Source organism: Mchenga conophoros, linkage group LG5 (genome assembly GCF_057382185.1).
Source record: "Mchenga conophoros isolate Kocher_MC1m ecotype Shallow Benthic linkage group LG5, M_conophoros_male_GT1.1, whole genome shotgun sequence".
Taxonomy (NCBI): domain Eukaryota; kingdom Metazoa; phylum Chordata; class Actinopteri; order Cichliformes; family Cichlidae; genus Mchenga; species Mchenga conophoros.
Window position 1 is genome coordinate 8,111,268 of NC_140530.1, and position 22,176 is coordinate 8,133,443.

At 39.3% G+C, this 22,176-nt stretch overlaps 1 protein-coding gene across 1 annotated transcript in view; it reads right to left on the reverse strand.

Annotated features, from left to right (window-relative positions):
- cntn6 (contactin 6) overlaps nt 1-22,176 on the reverse strand; it is a 152,740-nt gene that overhangs the window by 21,885 nt on the left and 108,679 nt on the right. The window contains exons 13-20 of the mRNA XM_085273026.1: nt 14,300-14,427; nt 13,565-13,737; nt 11,215-11,332; nt 8,346-8,504; nt 7,205-7,354; nt 6,508-6,578; nt 5,855-6,089; nt 3,014-3,129 (exon numbers count right to left, since the gene is read on the reverse strand). Of these exons, the coding sequence (XP_085129152.1) occupies nt 3,014-3,129; nt 5,855-6,089; nt 6,508-6,578; nt 7,205-7,354; nt 8,346-8,504; nt 11,215-11,332; nt 13,565-13,737; nt 14,300-14,427 (1,150 nt within the window). The remainder of the gene's footprint in view (nt 1-3,013; nt 3,130-5,854; nt 6,090-6,507; nt 6,579-7,204; nt 7,355-8,345; nt 8,505-11,214; nt 11,333-13,564; nt 13,738-14,299; nt 14,428-22,176) is intronic.

Consider the following 22,176-nt stretch of genomic DNA (forward strand, 5'->3'; position numbering starts at 1 on the left):
TGATTTAAGCAGCACCACAAACTTTAAACAGATTACACGAAGCCCCTCACTGAATTATAAGAGCACCTGAATATTATGACCTTTATCCAGGGGTAATTTCTAGCAACTACAACTGTTGTTTTAGACCACATTAGCTTTAGCACAGTGCTCCTAATACACTGGCAACTGAGTGTGAGTGATAATAATGTGTCAAGTCCAAAAAAGATTGCAATTGCAATGTGTGTAAGTGTTGTTGCCCTGAGCATTGAAAGGCCGTGGCAGCCCATGGTCTGACCAGCACCAACCAGTAACAAGGCAATGGGATGTATCAGTATAATAACAGTAATGCCACTATGACATTAATAGGCCCCTGGTGCAATCCCACTTTAATTCCCAGTAACCTGAAATAAGCAGAACAACCCACTGCCACTCCAAAGCCATAATAATTTAAACCATAAATTTTCCTCTGGAACGCTGTTGTAGCACAGCCAAAATTAGACTCCAGAGGGGTTTGTACCCAAATGTACAGAGTTTAGGTAAGCACTTGAAAACAAAAGAAACTTTATCGTCCACATGAAGTCAAACCCTAGAAATGCAGGTGGGAAAAGTGCATGTAGTTTTCAGTCAAATGCATGCACATATTTTTCCACCATCAGCTGCTGTTTTTTTCTCAGTCTAATCAGAAGATTTCTGACCTGACCTGTTACTTCAACCAATCCATGAGTTCCAACTGAGCAGATTTCAGTTGTAACCTTTTATATAGTTCTGAAAGTAAATAACAACACAAACATAAAATAATTCAGTTCCTTAAAGGAAATTCCACTGTGTGATGATCCAAATTATAAGAAGCTGTATTTACTGTATATTCTGCAAGCACTAAAGAAAAACAGCACCGACGGGTGTGATGCTGTAGCATCCCTAAACCGTATGCTTGCTGGAGTTGTGCCAAGCCTTTAAAATTCAAATGATCCTCTAAAACAGCTTTTGAGAGGCAATTTAAGCCCTAAATTAGATTAATTAGAATATATGTCACAAAATCCCAGTAGACGTCTTTAGGAATGGTTTGTCATTGCAAGGCTTAAATATAAATATCTACCCACAGGCTGCTGTTCGGTTTTTCAGATCAAACTGGCCAAGCCAGCTGACAAAAGCAATGCCAAAAAATGTAGATTTTACAGTTAGATAGTTTAACATTGTTCTTTTTTATTTTCCTCCAGCTTGCATTCTGGCTTAGGATGGAGCTTCTGTCCGAAGTAGAGGAATTTGAGTATTTTGGTATATTGGTATCACAGGTAAAGTATTGTCTTGATGCATTCTCAATCATCCAGGAAAGTAAATCTCCAAAAGTTGATTCTGTTCATCTGGACGTAGCGTTTTGTGGGAGAAACGTTTCGTCATTCATCCAAGTGACTTCTTCAGTCTCAGCTGACTGCAGTTTTCCCCAATCTTATAACTGGTACATTTACATAATGACTGAAACCAGCCCACTGAAGGAACAATGGGCTGGGAGGTCAGTTCCTTAATCTTAATTATGCAAATTCTAATGACCATTGATCAACAACCACTGACCAAAACCCACTGATCAAAGACCACTGATCAATGGCCATGAGTACCATTCACAGAGAGTTGGGGAATGGCTGCAATCACAGCATTGTAAGATGGTGAAAGACGTACCCTTAGCCCCTTCCTCGATTCAGAGATGGTCTTTCGCTTTTCACGTAAATAGGAGGTTGTTTGGTTTCCCCGATGTATAAATCCTGGCAATCCTCCTGGCACTTAACAGCGTACACTATGTTACTCTGTTTGTGTCGGGGGACCCGATCTTTGGGGTGGACCAGTTTTTTGGTGCAGTGTGTTTTGGGGTTTAAAAGCCTGTTCATAACATTGGGGAAACCTGCTGTCAGCTGAGACTGAAGAAGTCACTTGGATGAGTGACAAAACGTTTCTCCCACAAAACGCTACGTCCAGATGAACAGAATCAACTTCTTGGACAAAGGTAAAGTAGTTTATGAAAGCAATGCTGATCCAAGATCCTATCCTCACCTATGTCTAGGTACTCTGGGTAGTGACTGAAAGAAGGAAAGTGGTTACAAGGGATGGAAATGAGCTCTGTTTAGGATGCCTTATAGGTGCCTCCTAAGTGAGGTGGTTTGGGCATGTCCTACTGGGAGGACGCTCGAGGGCAAACCCAGGACATGCTACAGAAATTACATATGTCAGCTCCTTTGCAATTGCCTCAGTGTCCGTCCAAAAGGAGGCTGGGTATCTCTGCTAAGACTGCTTACCCCGCTGCCTGGACCAAGGTAAACGGTAGAAAATGGATGGATAGTGTTTTTTCTGTTGTCTTTGTGGTTTTTTGGATTATATAATTTGCACATGATCAATAAAACCAGCAGGATCATATAAATTTTATAACTGAGCAGTAAATTTGTACTTGCATAGGCTTCAAATTATAATAAGTTGAATATTTTAAAACATTTCTACTCTTAGCTGAATATTTCATTGGATTTTCCCGTGTTAAACATGAATATTCTAAGCTGAGTTAAATACCTCTGTCTTGTTTCCAAACATGGAAACCTCTGTCTTATGACAATGTGTGTAGCAAACATTGGCAGCGACCTCAAAGCATCTCTGCAGAGGTTAGGCCACCTGGGTATACACTGCCATGTAAAATATCTGGGGTTTCGGAGACAGTGTTATTTTTATCTAGGTTTACCACAGCTAAATCCCAGGAGAGTGTTTGTTGTACAGGATAGTGATGTATGATGTTCACACATTCTCTTATTTATTTTCTCTCCCTTTTTTCTTAATAGCAGCTCTGAGACAGCCTTGGGTGCAGAGTTCTCTTAGAGACTGTAACAGCTGTCAACAGACCTCTGTGACTCCGGCACACACAGTGTTTTAATGCCAGAATATTTCGACAGCGTCACCATTGGTGGTTATATTCAGATGAGATCAGGTTATTGTGCTGTCAGCCATCTGGGATTAATTTTGTGTCTTTGTTTGAATGTTTCACTTTTCTTTGTTTTCCTACCTCATATGCAACGATCTTCTCACTGTTGGACCTCGGAGGAACTGGTTCCCAGAACACCTCAATCTCAGAGGCTGACACCGCACGGGCCCACGCTCTCGAAGGTGCTTCAGAGGGTTCTGTAAAGGATGGATTGTTATCAACAATGTTCCCTCTAAACTGCGGCGCGTGTGCATTTGCGCACTGCTGGCACGGTCTCTGCGCACAGAAAATCTGCGTTGCGCACAAAAAAAATCTAACCTGAATTGAAATTAAAATAAATACGTTAACAACTCTGTTTTGCAGTGTTAGTCAGTAAGTGACTGGCTGCTCCAGTATGGGATTAGAACGATGCCACCTTATCCCGTAGTCCAGCCAATGATGCGATTCACATTCGTATATACGCAGCTAATCGACGTCGTTGACAGGCTACGACAGCGTCCTTATGTGCCGACACTGGCGTTTTAGCTAGCAAAGCGGCGTGGCTGATGTGGAGTGAAGCCACGTTAATGACAACGTGTACAACCATTGGAGATGTGAGCAGGACAGACGGAACAATTGACGGAAAGTGTGGACTTTATACCAGCTTTTAAATTGTGTTGATCGGCCACGTAAAACCAGAGTTATGATAAAAATATTTGCAATGTTTGTTTTTTTCCTGAATACTATCGTTGTTTATATTTACTGCGGGAAGAAACGGTAAAAACTGCGTTTTATAAGGAAAACGCTCGAAAGCTCTCTCCACCTGTGAGCAAAGACAAAACCAAAACCCCCAACCTTTCCTATTGGTGGAAAAATGTACCATGTCGACCAATCAAAAAATGATATGGCAACATGGCATTTAGTTGTTAAGAAACGTGGGGGAAGTTTTAGGAGTGACGGCGGTGTTTTGAGATGTGAGAGATTTGCGACATTTAGCGCAAATCTTGTGTAGTTAGTGTGTAGTGTAGTCAATGGCTGTTGTTCTCCTTTATCTCATCGTGGACAGAAATTATTTTTGGAGTGGCACAAATAATCTGTGTGGCATCAGATTTGATGCAGAACAGCTGATTGTTCTGTAAATAGTTTGAAATGTTTATTTAAAAAAACGCCTTGGCTGCATTTTTAGGTAAACAGCTGCAAAAAACTTTGTTGTTTGCAAAACTCAGTAACTTTTTTGAAGAAGTAACTATATAATTAATTGCCCAACATTGGTCATTATATACTGTATTTTGCAGACAGAGAGTTACAGACTCTCTCCCAGACCACAGACTCATACTCAAAATACAATTCACAGCTTTATATTAAAAAAAAAAGAAAGAAAGAAAGTTGTGTTTTCAAAATTGGAGTTCAAGTTATTTTTACTTCCAATAGTGTTAACATGCTACACAGGTCATGAACAAGATTTTTTTTTACATTTTCATTGTAAGTGGGCTAAAGCAGTTAATTAAAAGTAGTCCGACATAAATGTAAATGCTGTAATTTGATTATTTTAATAAACCATGTAACTTGGATGGATTCGATGCTGGCGTGACCACAGTGCACACGTCTGCTGTTGCTCACAGTGGTCCAAGGGACCGCTCAGGGAGTTGGTGTGTTCGCTCAGACACATGAAAAATTAGAGGGAACATTGGTTATTAATGCACATGTTTTTACTTCTACACAATAAAAAATATATTTTTGTCAGATCTTTTGGGAAATCTAAAAAAAATCTAAACACAGGTGTAATTCTCTAAGCTACATAAAACATGAGCGTCACTTGATTTTTACCTGTTAACTACAGAACAACAACTGCTGCCTGCTGAGCTACCTGCTCTGAGACTTATTTCTGTACTACTCCATCATCTGTGACTCCAGGCAGACTCTTTTTTTTTTTCTTCTTCTTTTCTGTCCCTCTGTTGCAATGATCCTGGACTAGACTAGACAAGAGCATGTCCTCACACTAACGACACACACTCGAACTTACAACTCTCCTAACCTTTGCACCAGTTTGTCTTGTTCCTCGAAAAACCTTGATACCATATCTCATCCCATTTTTTGGTAAACTCAAAGTACAAGTTAATGGAGTCTATAATCATAAATGCACAAAAGCAAAAAACTAAAGACAACGACACAGTTGTTTATGATATTGCCTTTTGTGTGTACCGTATTTTTTGGACTACAAGGCGCATTTAAAATCCTTTAATTTTCTCAAAAATCGACGGTGCGCCTTATGTATGAATTCTGGTTGTGCTTACTGACCTCAAACCGATTTTCTGTGGTACACGGCGCTCAAAAATCTGTCAAAAAATGTTTTAGTACGACTTTGGTAAGCTACGAAGCCGCACCACTTGATGGATTGTCGGAGCATTATGGCTACCATAGTCAGGAGCCTCACAGAGTAATTCGTACTGTGCTTCAGCATAATATTACCGTATTGTGTGTGTATAAGGACCCCAAAATGTCAGCTGTTAAGACACATGTTTACGAAGCAGATTTCCAACTCTATCAGTCACGCAGTAGAACACGGGAACAAGAGCAGCTGTGAAGATGAAGAATTTGATGGATTTGTGGAATGAACTGAAAAAGTGAGTGTATTGTTCTGTATTTTTTGTGTTACAACCGAATGATGCTGAGTTATTGTGAATGAGTTGAATAAAGTTTAACATATTTGACTGTTTTGTTTCACATAATTTGCCTTATGTATGAAAACAGACCCGTTCATCAACAGTGCGCCCTATAATCCGGTGTGCCTTATGGTCCGAAAAATACAGTAATTGACACAAAATGCGTATTTTACATTGTTATCATACAGTTATCATCAATACACTGTTGTCGTGAAAGCCCTATTTGCAGCTAAAAGCGAAAGGATAAGTATTTATATTTGCAGGACGTGAAGACGCTCACCTTCCTCTGCAGAAAACACTCTAAGAACGCGGCTGAACGGCCCCTCTCCCATATTGTTGTAGACTCCCACTGTCACCTCAAACAGGGATAGGGGTGCGATGCTGTCATTTCTGTAAATATATCTGGATGCGTCAGGTGATGCCAGCACTGTCTGGATCCAGGTGCTGCTGCCAAGTGGGCGGAAAGCTACAACATAGCCAAAGTCCTCTCCGCTCTGCTGTTCCTCTGGAACTGGCTGAGATGGGGACAGAAAAGTTACGCCTTTGACCCAAACAACTGTGAGCAGAAATTAAATTAGGCAGCTGTAAAAGAGTAAAGCAGTAACAGTGTTTTATGTCTAACAAAGTTTTGAGCAAATCAACGGATCCAGCACCTCTCCGTGCTTTGACCCACATCCAAAAAATGTAAAGCTGTCACCTAATTCTGGATTTACACACGTGTAATTTGCACTGGCTCTGTATCTCCTTGTTGATTTACACAACAGGGGGAGTCAGCAGGCAGCAAATCAGAAAAGCTCTGCCTTTTAATTAAAAGCCATTCCACTGAAGCCAGACTGCTGCAGACGCAGTAACCTGCCAGGATTCCATTCTCATCAAAAGAAGAATACTCTGTCACAATGAATGCCCACTCAGAAATGCCCATGATCCTCTTACCTCCCACATAATAACAAGTTCTCCTCGAGCTCCTCCGCCACCACTCACGTTAATCGGCGCAACCTTGGGAACTAAACAGACACAAAAGGAAACTTGCTCATCCCTCAGTTCTGACTGTTATGTCTGACACAGGTGCAAGAAGTAGTTCAAATAAGGGGATCACAGGCACTATGTGGAGCTTCTGTTTACACAAAATGGGTTAATCACACAGGAGAGGAATTAGGTTTTTGTTGACAGTGGCATTACCACCCGTGTGTGCCGCCGTTATTAGCCGAGTGCCATATGTCAGCCCTGTGCGTGAGGCTCAACGGGAAACTTGTTCCCTTGTGATTCAGCCAGCGGGATAGAATTACTCAGCTAACCAGTCAAAAAAAGACTCGCTCACGGCCGTGTCTCGTGGCATGTGCGAGCGGGAGATGCTTCTCTTGATGCAACCACTAATTAAACCCAACACATGCTCCAGAGTGCACAAGAGCTTAGTGCTGATACTTTAAAAAGCATTTTAAAAGTGTAACTCAATTTCCACTCTTCCCGCGTGCGACTGAGTAATCAAAGTAGTGGCATGAAAACATAGAACAGATTTGAAACATCACAGGTAGCACGGACAAAAAGTGGAACTAATCAAACAGTTAAATTACATTTTCCAAGTGGGACTGATTAATTTGTTATGAAGAGAAACAACAAATCGAGAGGGTACCTGCTGCTTTGGTTCGAATCTGTTTTGATGGCGTGCTGGGTTCTCCAACACCAACACTGTTGATTGCCACCACCCTGAATTCATAATCCACCCAGGGGTTCAACTCTTTCACTGTGGCATGCATCATCTGTCCAGGCACAGAATCAGGAACTAGGATTAAAGAATTTAGAATTGACATGTGTTTTGTGTTTTTATGTTTCATGTGTCACATTCACATTTGGTTCCCAGCAAGTATAAGTAGTTCATATACCAATGAAATGCATGGAATGAAACTATGACGTTTACAGTTTAATTACAGCTCGTCAGCATCTCTACAAGCATCATAATTATTGTCGATCGCACAGGTGCATCAGCATCTTGCAATGCTATTTTAAACAGTAACACAACTAGATAACCACAATTAATAAGCTGTTGCGGGACTAAGGATTTTTAGGCTGTATTGCCAAAAGTGGCAAGAAATTCCTGTGAATACCTGATATTTATTTACTTAATGATGGTAAATCAGCCCTCAGTACACGTGCATTTTGATTAGAAAAAATACATTTCAAAGTACAGTGAACAATAGCTCCCCTCCCGGTGGTTCTGAGGGGGGACACAGAAGTGCAGCCTGTGTTTTATTTTTGGACAATAAAGTTACAATGGAAAGGTGGTTAATTTTGAAACCAACTAAATATCAGGATATGTCACTTTTATAGATCAGTGAAAGGGCGATGCTACTTATGTGCAAACGATACTAAGCTATGCTACGTATCTGCGTGGAGAAAAATACCAGGAAATATGTAACTATAAAATTCTGTGAGTAAAAAGAATTTTTTGCATTTCTACATCAAGACTTCTTGTTTATTGTGGAGCTATTCACAACTCACTAAACAGCTTCATTCACTGAAAAAGCTGCGAAGCATTTCAGCTTTCCTCTGTTACATGTCATACATGTGAAATGTGTCATAAATGGTTTATATGCACAAACTTTTAATACATCAAAAAAATTGTTTTTAAATATTGTATTTTGTATTTATATCATGCATTGCCTTAATTATGTTCATTTATAATCACCATAAAGAACACTGAATTTTGAACGTTGAATGATAAAAAACACATTCAATAAAAATATAACTGCCTGACGGTGGTGGTGCATTTGTACCTGTCCTCATAGTCTGCCAGCCTATAGAGAAGGGGGTCCTGGCCTGCATCATGTACTTAGTAACAGGGCTGTGGTTGTCAGGTCCAGAGCCCCAAGACAGTTGCACAGTAGTGTCAGTAATGTCAGTCACAACCAGGCCCTCGGGGGGCCCAGGAGGTCCTGCAACAAGAAGAGACACCTGCATCAGCCTCACTGTACGGCAGCAGCCTAAACAAATGAGCTCACGTCAGCTTTGAGACTCCACTGCAGGTGTTATTCATAACCTAGCTAACAGGAGATATAACAGGCTGTGACACCACCATAATTATTACACCGAATATCACAGATCAGTGGGAACGCAGGTTACACTTCTTTTATCAGAGACTGGGGTGTTTTTAATGCTTTAATTGTTAAAAAAAACAAGTACAACAAGAAAACAGTGAGTGAGCTCATCATGAAATCTGACCTATTTAGTTTCTGGAGACATGTATGCCTCACACCAGCAAGAAAAACAACAAAAGAAAGAGAAACAGGTCGCTGAATATTTTTCTTTTAGGAGGTTTGTTTAGCTTTAATACGTAGATACATTTCAAAAATGCCTTTATTCTTTATCCCTGGGTTTCACAGATTAGCTGTACAATAGGTTTAAGTAACCTTGTCTTTACATACTTATAAACTAGGACTAGATAATGTATCCATGTTAAGACTAAGGTCCAGAAAAAACAGAGGTAAAATTGTGCATAACATTATATGTTGTCTAGCCCACTGTAAGTAGGTGTACCTACTTACATTATGATACGTTTTTATCTCTATGAAGATATGTTGCATGGCCGAGACCCTTGGATGAGTTTTTCAGTAAAGATTTCATTTTACAAGTTTTGTGTAGTAGAATGAGCTTATTTTGCTCAATAGGGATTTTCTGTCTGAGGGAGGTTCAGTGTTTTTTGCTAAGTGAAAGTAAGTGAAGTAATAATAACAAAAGACAACATTAATTACCAAGGATTTGGGAAAAAGGCAGATTTTTCAGTTGGTTTCTCACTAAAATCAGGGAACGCAGCAACATGGGATTTCCTGCTAAGCCCTGCAAATCTGCAAAAGTAGCGCTGTGCTCTCAATGCGACTAACTACTTCTGTAGGAAGATGATTGAGCATCGACAACACTGGTTTTTGATTATGCATATAAAAACACAATATGGAAAACCTGCATAATCTATATTGGTGGCAGACTCTTTATTACCTGCATTGTTAATCTGAACATCTCAGATTATCCCAGACCATTCTTTCTACGCCTAGTCTAACCTTTGCACTTTTATCATGTATTTCCTTTGTGTAATAAGTCATGGTTGTGATGGAGTGTCTGTGAAGATATTTGCAAATTCAAATGGAACTTGAGTCTGCACACTTGGTTTAAGGTTTTGACAGATTTAAACTCAACTGAAGCTCGAGAATAAATATGAGCAAGCTTGACACAGTCTGTCTCTCATCTCACAGTTCTCCCTGGCAAAGCCTATAAGGCGCATAACATATGCATAAGCTATGCTAACACATAATAAAAATGGAATAAAAAGAGACAAAGGAAGTGTTTGGAGCTTCGGACACCTCTGAAGGTTGTGTAGAAGCAAGCACCCTGAACTCTACGTTGTTGAATAAAGCCTATTGTGCCTGGGTCACAGACATATTTTGTCTCTACTTAAACTACTGGCACATCAACCAAAGAGACGGGTATGTAGGATATCTATAATCCTTGAGTTTAAACATCAAAAATGCTCTCCCCCAGAGTAACATTTATGGCATGAAATCAGTTAAAAACATACTTTATAAAATGTTTTCTTGCATGAAGACTGTTTTTCTAGATACCCTTGAAGCTTTTGTGGCAACTTACTCTTTCCTTCAAGTTAACTGTGATATAAGAGGCAATGAGTTTAACTTCTTTTATTTTCTCAAAGACTTTGCAGTCATCAGCCTGAAAGTTGGAAACTGGGTAACACGTGTCAGGAGTATCTGTTTAACAGGACTAATTTAACTGACACATATGCTTAATTACCCATCTGTTTTTTTTTAACCACTTAGCCAACATCCAACAAGTCTGTCCAAGCAAGACGGTACGGGCAATTACATTCACAAGTTGACCTAACCTCCATGTCGTTGTGTTGTTAGACGAAAGCAGAATACGCAGAAAAGAAAAGAAAAAAAAACATCACTGTGCCACCAGTTAAATCCAAATTATACTCACTAATCACAGAATGTTTTTTTCACAAAAGATCTTATATGCAGAACACTGTTGCTTTGCATCTTTTCATGTGTAGAAATGCCTTCTTTTGGCATATTTCCACTAAAGCCACTGGGACAAATTTGAGTGTAACACCATCGGGGGGATGGCTTACAAAGCCCTGTCTTTATGTCTAGACGGGCTCCTTTCGTTTGGCAGCATCATTCTCCTGGCTGAATTTGAACCGGCTCTCGTCTGCCAGTCAAATCGATCAGTCAACGGCACTATGAGCAACCTGAGTCTGCATTGCCTGCAACAAGCCAACCGCGCCAATACAGGCGGCCGTGTCGTATTAAAAGAACAACTTTCAGTGCTGAAAATCATCAATATTTTCCTTCTGAAATCAGAAAAGGGATCTAACATGTCTTTACAGAGTAAAGCTTATTTACCAGCAGTGAAAATGCTGCTAACACTGAAATGCTCAATGTCAAATGTAGAGGAGTTTTCTGCTTTATCGCCTGATTTAAAACTTCTGTTGGAAATTATATCAGCAAGTAATGAAACATGCAACAAGTCTCCCTCTTTACACTGTCGGTGATACAGCTCTTATCATCATCTTAAGAAACACAGACATGCAGAGTACTACAAAATGACAAGCAGTGTAAGGAGGAAAAAGCATACCTCTGACAATTAAGTCTGCTGCTGCAGAAACTGTGTCGATTTCAGTGTGTACCATACACACATACTTCCCAGAATGCTTTAGCTGAATGTTCCTCACCATCAGGTCACCCGCAAATCCCTGATGACAGAGACATATGCGACTGAAAGTCTCGGAGAAGAAAAAACCTCCACCAAAAGCAGCAAAGTCAAAGTGAAAAAAGAAAAGACGTATAGGAAATCCTCAGGAGCACATTCAGTTTCATTCTCAGCCATGTGCTGCAAATCCTCCACAAAAGGAGCTTGGAATAATCAACCACAAAAAAAAGAGGCAAAAGAAATTAATTTGGTTTTACGTTGTAAGAAAGGCTACACAAAATTGACTTGTTTTCAGTGTTTTCAGTATTTGTTGTATTTACACTTTAACCTTACAACTCGGCTGAGTGGCTCCAAGAATAATTTTCAGAGATGCTTTTTTCAATTTGTTGCTGCTTGTTCTCTCTCTCTCTCTCACACACACACACACACACACACACACACACACACACACACACACACACACACACACACACACACACACACACACTCGTATTTTGTTTTGTTTTTTCCCAGAGAAACACAGAGACTCTTTGTTTGTTTGAATATTTTTAAAGGAAAGTCAAACATCTGTTGTCATTACGCTCACTGTGAAATGTTAGTGTTTTACGGCAGCTTCAGTGGCCCTGCTATGATCAACCTGACAAAGCATAAGTCTTGCATTCACAAAAATTTTGGCTCCTTTGTGAAGGCTCAAATTGATTGATTTGCACTAAGATCTCCTCTGGGCTAGAGTCTCATCCTTATAGGCTCCCTCGTCACGACTCACAGTAATATCTGTTGGCGTCTGAATTGAATGTACACAGCTTTCACGTGGGTTTAAAATGGAGCTAGCCTACAAATACCAGTTCCCCTGGTGCCTTCATGTTCTCACAGGACCAGTTCAGTGTATACAACCTTAAGGAATAATTTGACAGGGTGAGAAATGTGCTTAATTAGCATAGAATCCAGAGAAAAGAGTGATACCACTCACTTCTCTCAGAGACAGGCTGGGACCATTTAGCCTAGTTTAGCACAAACACTGAAGGGAATTCAAAACCTTTTTTTTAAATTCCAGGACCACAAAAGCTTAACAATTACAGACAAAATACTATATTTGAATTTATTCATTGACTATAATGCTATAGGTATGAAGAGGTTAACTGAGTTTATCATACAGATTGCCTGAGCTCACTAATCGCTACATATTATTTTATTAACCCAATATATTTAGTGAGTTTTAGAAGCAAATGTATGTGTTTTTGTCAGCCGGTCAGCCAGCTACCATTTCTTCTGAACCAACTTCAATTTGCTGGCTTAAAATTTGAATGGAAGATTATCTACATATTTACATATTTAATCATGTTTGTCTAATTGTTGCGGAACAACAATTTACAGAGTTTCAGGCATGTACCTGATATAATTGTGCAGTATGATCATGAAATACATCCATTAGCTGACATTTTTATGGGTAAATAATATATATTTTTAAAAAGTTAAATGGCAACACACTGCATCATGCAGTACTCTGTCATTTGATAGCTGTAACCTATACAGAAGTAGCCAAGGGAGCAACAGCTATTAAGCTGCTGCTGTTATGATGAGTTGATGCATGTCTATGCTGGAAAACAGGACAATAGCGTTTCCTGACTCACTGCAATAACGTGTGTCAAGATGTGGGGCCTGTGTGGGCAGTGATGGGGATATTTTGACACATGTAGGTCCTCCTAAAACCACATGTTGCCATTTTTATATCTCCATTTGTTCCATTTTTTTTTGTTTTGTTTTTTTCAGATGGAAACCTCTGAGGCTGAATAATGAAGCCAGTGAGGTGCAGGTCTATAATCTTGTCCCTGACGTCCTCGCACTGCTCTTTGGTCTTGCCCGTGATGATGATGAAACTGACTCTGTGTACAGGTGTGCTTTATATACATAACAACTTGGGATCAGAAATATATGGGATTAACTGTGCCACATGGGCACACAGCCACTCTGTGGAAAACAGAATAATGACTAGCTTATTTCATTCAATAATGCAAATCAGTTTATAGCTTTTATGGACTGTGCTTTCTCTGGATGTATGTCTGGTACTCTGCCTCTCTTCATTAAAATGAGAGACTGTTCCTATCTTCAAAAGTCAGAAAACTTACAAATTCAGGGATCAAATAATTATTCCTTCCACTGTATGTTTGAAATTGATTTGGATTTTACTGGATCCACCATGTTTGTGACAGATACAGACGTGGTGTATTTTCATCAAACACAAAGCAAAAAAGCTAACCATCATATGTATACATACCCCTCCAATCATCTCAAAGTGCTCCTGTCTGTTGAAGTCGATAGCTTTGCCGTTGAAAAACCACTTGAAGATGGGGCTCAGGGACGAATCACTAGACACCTCACAGGGCAACACGATGCTCTGTCCCACGCTGGCATCCAAGCTCAAGGGTGGAACTATGATCTTTGTGGGCTCTTGGGGAGAAAAACACATTGACTTGTTACTATATGCAGCACGGTGTCGCTATCAGCCAAATGAATAAGGTAATGAAGCTTATTTTGCCCAGAATCACGAGACAGATTTTGGTCTAGCAGTGTAATTAAGCGACCTTAAATAACTTCACTTAAAAAGCAAAAGCTGCCCATAACTCAGTAATGAATAATTAAAGACGCTGCAATCACAGTGTCAACTAGAAAGAAATAAAATGACTTTTTCACTCTCGTTCTCCATAATAATCATCATTTAACAACCCCAAATCTGAAAATGCTACAGGAGCTCTTTTTAAATTAAATGAAAATATTCTTCACTCACAGCTATAGACGTCAGTGGTTTGCCCCACTCTGCTACATGAACAATAACTCAGAGCTGACAAAACCTCGGATGACTTATATGTCTGTCAGAGCGGCAGGAACATAAAACGGCTATATATTTCATTATCCATTTCATGCTTGAGCTACTATTTTTTTTCCCTCTAACAAAAGTTTAAACCCTCGGCTTAGAAGGTACACTAAAAAAAGAAAAAATGGAAAAGAATACCTTTTACCACCAGTGTCCCTGTGCTGCTGGAAGTACCAAAACGGTTTCTGGCCACACATGTGTACCTGCCTCCATCCGATTTGGAGATATTGGTGATACGAAGAGTTCCATCCTCCATGATGGTCCGTCTGAGGAGAGAGAGACAAAACTGAAATAACCCACTTCTTTATGACTTCTTTAGTAATTAACTGAATGAACAATGATGTCAGGAATCAAAGGGACCAGCTCTGGCTGTGATAAGATTTCATTTCTCAAACCATTTGAACTTTCTCTCTTTTATCTTTCTCCATTTAATTCTTTTTGAATGAAGGCTTTAGAATCTATTCCAAAAATCTATTTGCACGCTTCAAAAGATAACAATTATCTTAGCTGAAGCAGAACAGATTTGCTGTAGGGTCAGCACAGTATTGACAGCACAATAGCTTAAATGCACATATTAATTGGACACACAACAGGCCACCGGGGCCGGGCGGGACAGTGATAGGGCGAGGGGAGCAGCGCTGTAGAGAGGGATCTTTACCTGCAGCCTTATCGCTCTACAACATGCGGCGATTATATCAACATGCTATAAGCCATTTCTGAAATGCAATAATATGGTGATATACAAGAATCACACCTTGAAAAAAGCATTAGGCTGGCAGTCTGATTAGAGAGCGAGACAAAAACATGAGTAAAACAACAGCTACACAGAGGAATGATGGCCTTGTTGTAAGAGCGAAACAGCTGGTGACTTACTTTTGTGAACTACATTTTCCTTTGATACAGGAGCTCTCTGTGGTCAATAAAGGTGGGGCTTCTTTTGGGGACTGTGATTGGGGAATTATTACATTTAAAAAAAAAGAAAAACAGATATATATATATTTAATATGTCATATAAAATCATATGTAGTACTGTGCAGGTGCCTTGAACTGATCCCCATTTTATTTTTATTTCACCAGGAAAATTGGAACTAGATGCATGAATTATTGGCATAAGTGTAGGCATAGTACACTGAAATACAATATATAAGGCAAAAAGAGTTTGTTCAATTCTCATAAGGCTCAAAGTCAATATTTGGTATGAGACCTTTTATTATTTCACACAAGCTGAACTCTCTTAGGCAAGACTATTCCTTAAATAGTCTTCTGGAATAGCTCTCTGGGTTTCTTGAAGAACATTCAAAGTTTTTTAGACCTCTTTTTGTCCCATTTTCTGTCCCACACTGCTTCAGTAATGTCCAGGACAGGGCTCTGGACTTTTTGTGTTTTTACTGCATTGGCAGTGTGTTTGGGATCATTGCCAATTAAAGTTTTCAAGATCAAGAAATATTCAAGGACTATTCAAGACAAGGTGTCCAACACCGCTGGCTGAAATATGGCTCCAATCCATGACAGAGCCTCCACCATGTTGTACACATGGCTGTAGGCACTCACTGTTCTCTGTCTCTCTTCTGGCTTCCTCTGTTTGAACCAACAGGGCAGGGATAGGGCAGAAGGTAGAGTGGTGCCCCCATGATCAGAAGGTCGGGGTTTGAATCCACTGAACGGCTACCCTGAGGTACCCCTGAGCAAGGTACCGTCCCTACACACTGCTCCCCGGGTGCTGGATTGGTGGCTGCCCACTGCTTCACTGAGTGAATGGGTTAAATGCAGAGAGGACTTTCCCCATGTGGATCAATAAAGTATACATACATACACATACAACAATTTCAAATTTGGATTCCTCCCTCCACAAGACCTGTTACTGCTAATTTTGATGAACCTCAGCCTTTTTTCCCCATTTCTGTTGCTTAAAAGTGGCTTCTTGACAGCCACTGAGAACGTTTCTCATGAGGCTTCAGCAAACATATATAGGTGAAGAGCCAAATGCATCTCTCAGATCCTGTGTCAGGATACTATAGATACTATTCACTTGCCACATCTTGTTCTTTCTCTTGTCCAGTTTCCACAAATCTTTACAAGTTACTTTGAAAAAGTAATTAATTACAGTTACTAGTTACTTCTTCAAAAAAGTAACTGAGTTAGTAACTGAGTTACAAGATTCTAAAAGTAATTAATTACTTGAAAAGCAACTATTTCATTACTTTAAAAAAACGTTTAACCCTCTGGGCTCCAGGGTATAATTGGCCATTTTTAACCACTTTTGATGTTTTCTCCACATTTCACCTTTAAAAACTATTTACTTTGCCTTGTTTGGTATCATCCTTTTCAGCACAACCACACGTGTCTGAATTTACAGTTATGTTTTCATTTTGACATACTGTATTAACACAATTGATCTAAAATCAGACAAAAACATAAAATCCGAGTAGAAAACGTTATAATTTTTGACAATCACAAACATGTTTATTGAATCATATTTCATAACTTTAAATGCAAATATAAATGGTCAATTTTAAAATCATATGCACAAATTTTGCAAACAACAAAGTTATTTGCGGCTATTTACCTTTTACCCTCTATTTTTATAACCATTTCAAACTATTTATATAACAATCAGGTGTTCTGCATTCAATATGTACATACTCGCTCTCTCTCTCTTTTTCTGCTGTCTCTCTCGCTCTCTCTCTCTCGCCGTCACTTCTAAAACTTGCCCCTCTTCCTAAACAACCAAATGTCATGTTGCCATATCATTTTTGATTGGTCGACATGGTGCATTTTTCCACCAACAGGAAAGAGCGTTTTTTTTGTTTTGTATTTTTTAAATTTTTTGCTCATAAGCAGAGAGTGCTCGCTGCACTGTCCTTAGATGTTAGACGAGACAAAACTATTGAGGAAAAAATGCCGCATATATATTGTTTATCATCTACATCATGGTTTTACGTGGCCTATCAACAAAATTTAAAAACTGGTATATATCACCTTGTTGCTTTGTCATCTTGAAGTGGTCATGTGATTGGCTTACCGTGACTACTTTATTCTTCCTCAATCAAACAGCAGCACTCATGCCATTGTTTTGCCCCCTTAGCTCCAGGTGTTGTGCCAAAAAGTGATCGTGATTGCCGTCCGCCGGAGCGAGCGCAGCTGCTTAAAGCTCTAGCGCCCAGATTACTTACAGCTAGGGATGGGTATCGTTTAGGTTTTGTCCGATACCGGTGCCAAACTACGTACTTTTGAAACAGTGCTCAAACCGGTGCTTAAAGAATGGAGAGCACAAACTTTGTCCAAAAACCTCTTATGTTTTTATTTTTAGCAGTCTCCTTTTTTCTGCAAAATGATAAGAACCGTCCAGCCCCCCGCACGGGGCGATCCGTGCTAACTCACTAATGGAGATTTACCACGCCGGCAGTAGATGTGCTCGGTGTGAGGTCTTGCAGCGAGCTATCAAATACGGTGCATTTCTCGGCTTTTAAAAAAACACTATGCGTCGCCAGGTGTTTCATCAGATTTGAGGTGTTACCTCTTTTGCACAGTATCACCTTAACCTCTTAAGCCCCAAAGGGGTTTCTTAGTTTCCTGCTCGAAAATGCAATGCCCAAATTTTATTGATTATTTCTCTGCAATTACAAACTCTGTGCTTACAATCTTGGTATCAAAATAAAGCTAACACTTGTGAAATTTCATCAGAGGTGTAAATATTGAAGCAGCTATTACTGTGTCAAAGTTACTGAGAACACAGAAACACAGAAAAAGTAAGTAGATTTTATCCTCGCCTAGTTTTTTTTTTTAGCATATGCCTCAGTTCACATTTCATTACAGAAATTTAGTAACCAACATATAAACATCAACTGTGCAAAGATTTATGTTTGTAAAGTGAAACAGTGAAAAATTACAGCACTGTCAATACATGAATATCCAGACGTTGTACAAAAATGTCCAATTTTGGCACACAATTGGACACCATGCCAGTTGAACTTTTTAGGTATTTAAGAGCAGAAATAAATTAATTTTATTAAGATGCCTAAAAAATTATTTTTAAAAAAAAATACATTTTTGAAGAATTAACCACACATTTACATGGTAATGACCCTTTTCTGCTGTGCGCATGGAGCGCTTCGCCTTGGGCATTTTTCATCTGTAGCTCTGCTCTAAAAGAACGTACGTACCTGGGCCCGCCTACTATCCTTGGAAAGGTAAAATGATTGGCTAGAATCCAAAGTGTATGAACCAAAGCACCGAAATGTGCGCTACTTTTCGTTCTGGTTACTACCGTTTATGTCAGAACCAGTGCCATTACCGGTACTCATCCCTACTTACAGCTACTTCCCTGCGACTGATATAAGATACCGTAATCTGAACACAGCTTCAACCGTCTGTTAGTTGAAAAAAAGTAACGTGACAGCACCGCATTTTCTTGTTAGTAACGGTAACGGCGTTGCAACGATAGGAATAGTAATTAGTTAGATTACTCGTTACTGAAATAAGTAACGCTGTTAGTAACGCCGTTACTTGTAACCAACATTCTGGCCAATAGCTCTTTGGGAATCACCTTTTTGGTGAGAAACACAGTATTATGCCTGTCAGACTCAAGGAGCAAATGATGTGTTTGCAACAGCCTGCCAGTGACTAAGTGCCTAAATATACTGTTATTTAAAACTATCTCATGGCTAAGTTATCTGTCATGTGCAGACACAACACCGGTCAGTCTATGAGTAGGATGTCTTTTTTATGTTTGAGTGATTCATGGGCTAGTGTTACAAGTGGCCTGACCAAAAAAAAAGATTATATCGGCATGATGAATTTTAGAGTCTGCAGGTATTTCTTCCCAAGAGCTGACAAGGTAGGATAACCTGTATTTTGCCTGAAAGGGGAAATCGAGGCCAAATAAGCTCATTGCGCTAATTGCTTCAAGAGTGCGTAATAGCTGAAGATGATTCAGCTGAGTATATAAACATTTTTATCTGCTCGATCTTCTCTGCTCACTCGTGGGGGAAAGGCTCAGAAACATTTCAATAAGAAAATCAACCTTTAACGATAAAATGAGTGGATGAAAAAATAAATATTTTCAGGTTGTTCAGACTGACATTAATATACAACTTTGCTTATACTACTTTACGTTACGCCCTGGAATTTTATTTTGCCACCTCGGTTGATAACAGAGAAGTCGGAAATCACAGAAACACACGCATAAATGAGGCAGATAATGCTCTCCTGTTGTGACCTTTGGATTCAGTAAATCAAACAGAAATGCTGTGAGCAGCCAGCTCAAAAAAATCAAACAATTTCATATTGGCTTCCAAGAATAAATATGTATTTGCTCGGGCCAAGCTAAGACCCAGGGAGCATGTCTGACACAGGGTGCTTTGCGCTGATTTATTGACAAAAATATCAAACACTGAGTGATGGAGGCACACTGAGAACATGACCCGAGGAGCAATGAGCTGCAAAAACAAATAGAAACGTAAAGAACTATCTACTTTGTAGACAAACTGCGTTCCAAGCTGTGAATTTCTATTCTTGTTCAAATGTGCTGCCTGGGTAATTTTTCTCCCTTTCCTCAAGACTGGCCGATGGAAAATATGATAAATAATCAATCCCACTGGTCGCATGTTGAGGCAGGTCTGCAGAGCTAAGGAAAGCCTATGGAAATGTGGTTGTACATAATGATTGGAGCGGGAGCAGGGGGGAAAGAAAGAGGAAGCATGTGATAATCGACATGAAAATGAAATCTAAAAATATAGTCGCTCTGTGAAATAAACAGCACTTCGGTCAGATTTACTTTTTAGCATCTAGAATGTTCTTCTTGATAGAAACAGACAATTGGATACTCAAACCAGTGTACTTTGACTTTCAAATATCTCGCACTTTGTTTTTGATGTGGTATAATATAAAGGAAATGTATTAACAATCCATTGCTGGTTTCTTGGAATACTAATAATCCAAGGAGAATGGACAGCTCTTCTAAGATACACTGTTTTTGTGCCTTCAGGGCTGCAACAGCTTGTCACTGAAGAACTGCTGTTATGCCCTTGACAGGAGTTACTTGTAAGTATTGGCTTGTGGTTTGTACCTTACAGAGACCAGTCTATAACCTGAGGTGACAACGTTTGTACCTTAAACAGTACAAAAATGGACCATTAAAAAAAGGTGCAAAGCTGGTTCCAAGGGCACCCATTCATTTCTTTTCTATATTATTATTATTTGTAGTAGTGTTAGCAGTAGTAGTATCATAGGAGTGGACAAAGATCCTAGGAGAATTTGAACCCAGGACTTTCCAAAGGCAACACAAGACAGATACATACACAACGTATTGAATGCTTTTCCTGTTGTATTAAGAAGGAAATAGTGAAATGAGAAAAATAAAAGAGTAGATTTAATATCTTTTTTTATATTTCACTGAACACTGCGTGAAAAGTTAGATCAGACTGACGAAATGCGCTAGAAGAAAATGCACCAGTATGTGTCTTTTTTGGGATCTACACTTTGAACTTCGAAGGTACAAATAATCACATTGAGGACCTTGAGGAAGGTTTCCAGTCAAGTAAGTTAATTGCATTTTCATTTTCTATTTATAACCATAGGAATGTATAACTTGCATGTTTTTAATTTCTTATTTTATTTTCTAATTAAAATGTAAACATTAAAATGAGTGAACTGTGTCCATACTTTTTTTTTCTTCAAATCTACTGGCAGCTAGTTTAAGTATAAAATACTGTTTTCATGGAGAGAATTTATCTAAATGAATTCCTTTCAAACCTGTAAGGTTCATCGTAGGCAGTTTCATTCTGTAAAGAAAGCTGACGTACAGTGTGCCATGAATACTGCTACTGAACCTATTAAAGGCAATAAATTTACAATTTTCAGTTTTCCAATGAAGCCAAATGTAAGAAATTTATGCTACATTTTCCTCAATCAATTCAATCGATTACCAAATTTCACAGTTATTAAACTGAGAGAAACCAAGTGAGACTTCTACTGCCACAAAAATCAGTTCAACAATAAACATGTGCATTGGGTTAAGACTGTGAAAGGCCTCAACAAAGAGCATTTCAAATTGTTTTTTAATGGTTAAAGCCATCTTAAAGTTGATCCCGAGAAGTATTAAATTTGCGGTGGTGAGTTGTTAAGTTGTTGGTGTAAGGTTATTTAGTATTAAAAAGCATGAGCCCACTAACTAAGGAAGAATATTTTGAAGCATGTATAAATGGGAATCCTACAGTCTTGTGCCTGTAGGTGGGGTCTTTGGGGTTAGCTTACAACCCACCAATTAAAATTTCCACAGATGAAGAGACCGCTTTTTGTGATGCCGTGTGCATGAGTGACGTTAGCAATAACAAGGACAATAATAAAAAAGGAAATGACCTTTCGAGAAAGCCCTCCACCTGTGAAGCTTTCACTTGTAGCACATATGTCATTTCTAGTGAAAAAGCAGGCAGAGCAGTCAGAATTCTCTGAAAATTCTAAAAGTCCTTGATTTAAAAGGGGAGAGGGAAAATGTAGGCTCTAGTTTTAAGCCAGGGACCATGTCCCCCCCCCCTCTGGGAAAAAGAACAATCTCGAGCTGCATGAATCACAGACACGTCTCACACTTTTGAAATACAACAAGTGCCCTTGTACCTATCACCATGCTGATTAAAACTCAACATCTTTATTTTTACATGACCAAAACTGTAAACTACAGGGTGAATAAAAAGTCTTATTACACTATGAGCGCTACTGCTGTAAAACCTTTTCAGCAACTGAAGGCAAATTATGCTGCATCCCTTTTAATCATAGCTGGTCTTTCAGAGATGGTGCCACACTTTGTAAAACCATCCATAATATATATTATAAGGGATCGTGGTGAAGCCCCTCATGGTATCAGCTGTTATGAAGAAAACTGTTTTAGCTCCATTCCACCCGCATATAAACCAAATGTCTTCTGATTGGCTGTTTTTCACAAGCAAAAGGTTTGAACTACAGGTGGGTGCTCTGTGCTCACAGACGGAGCTGTGTGCCCTACATGACCTTCTCAGAAA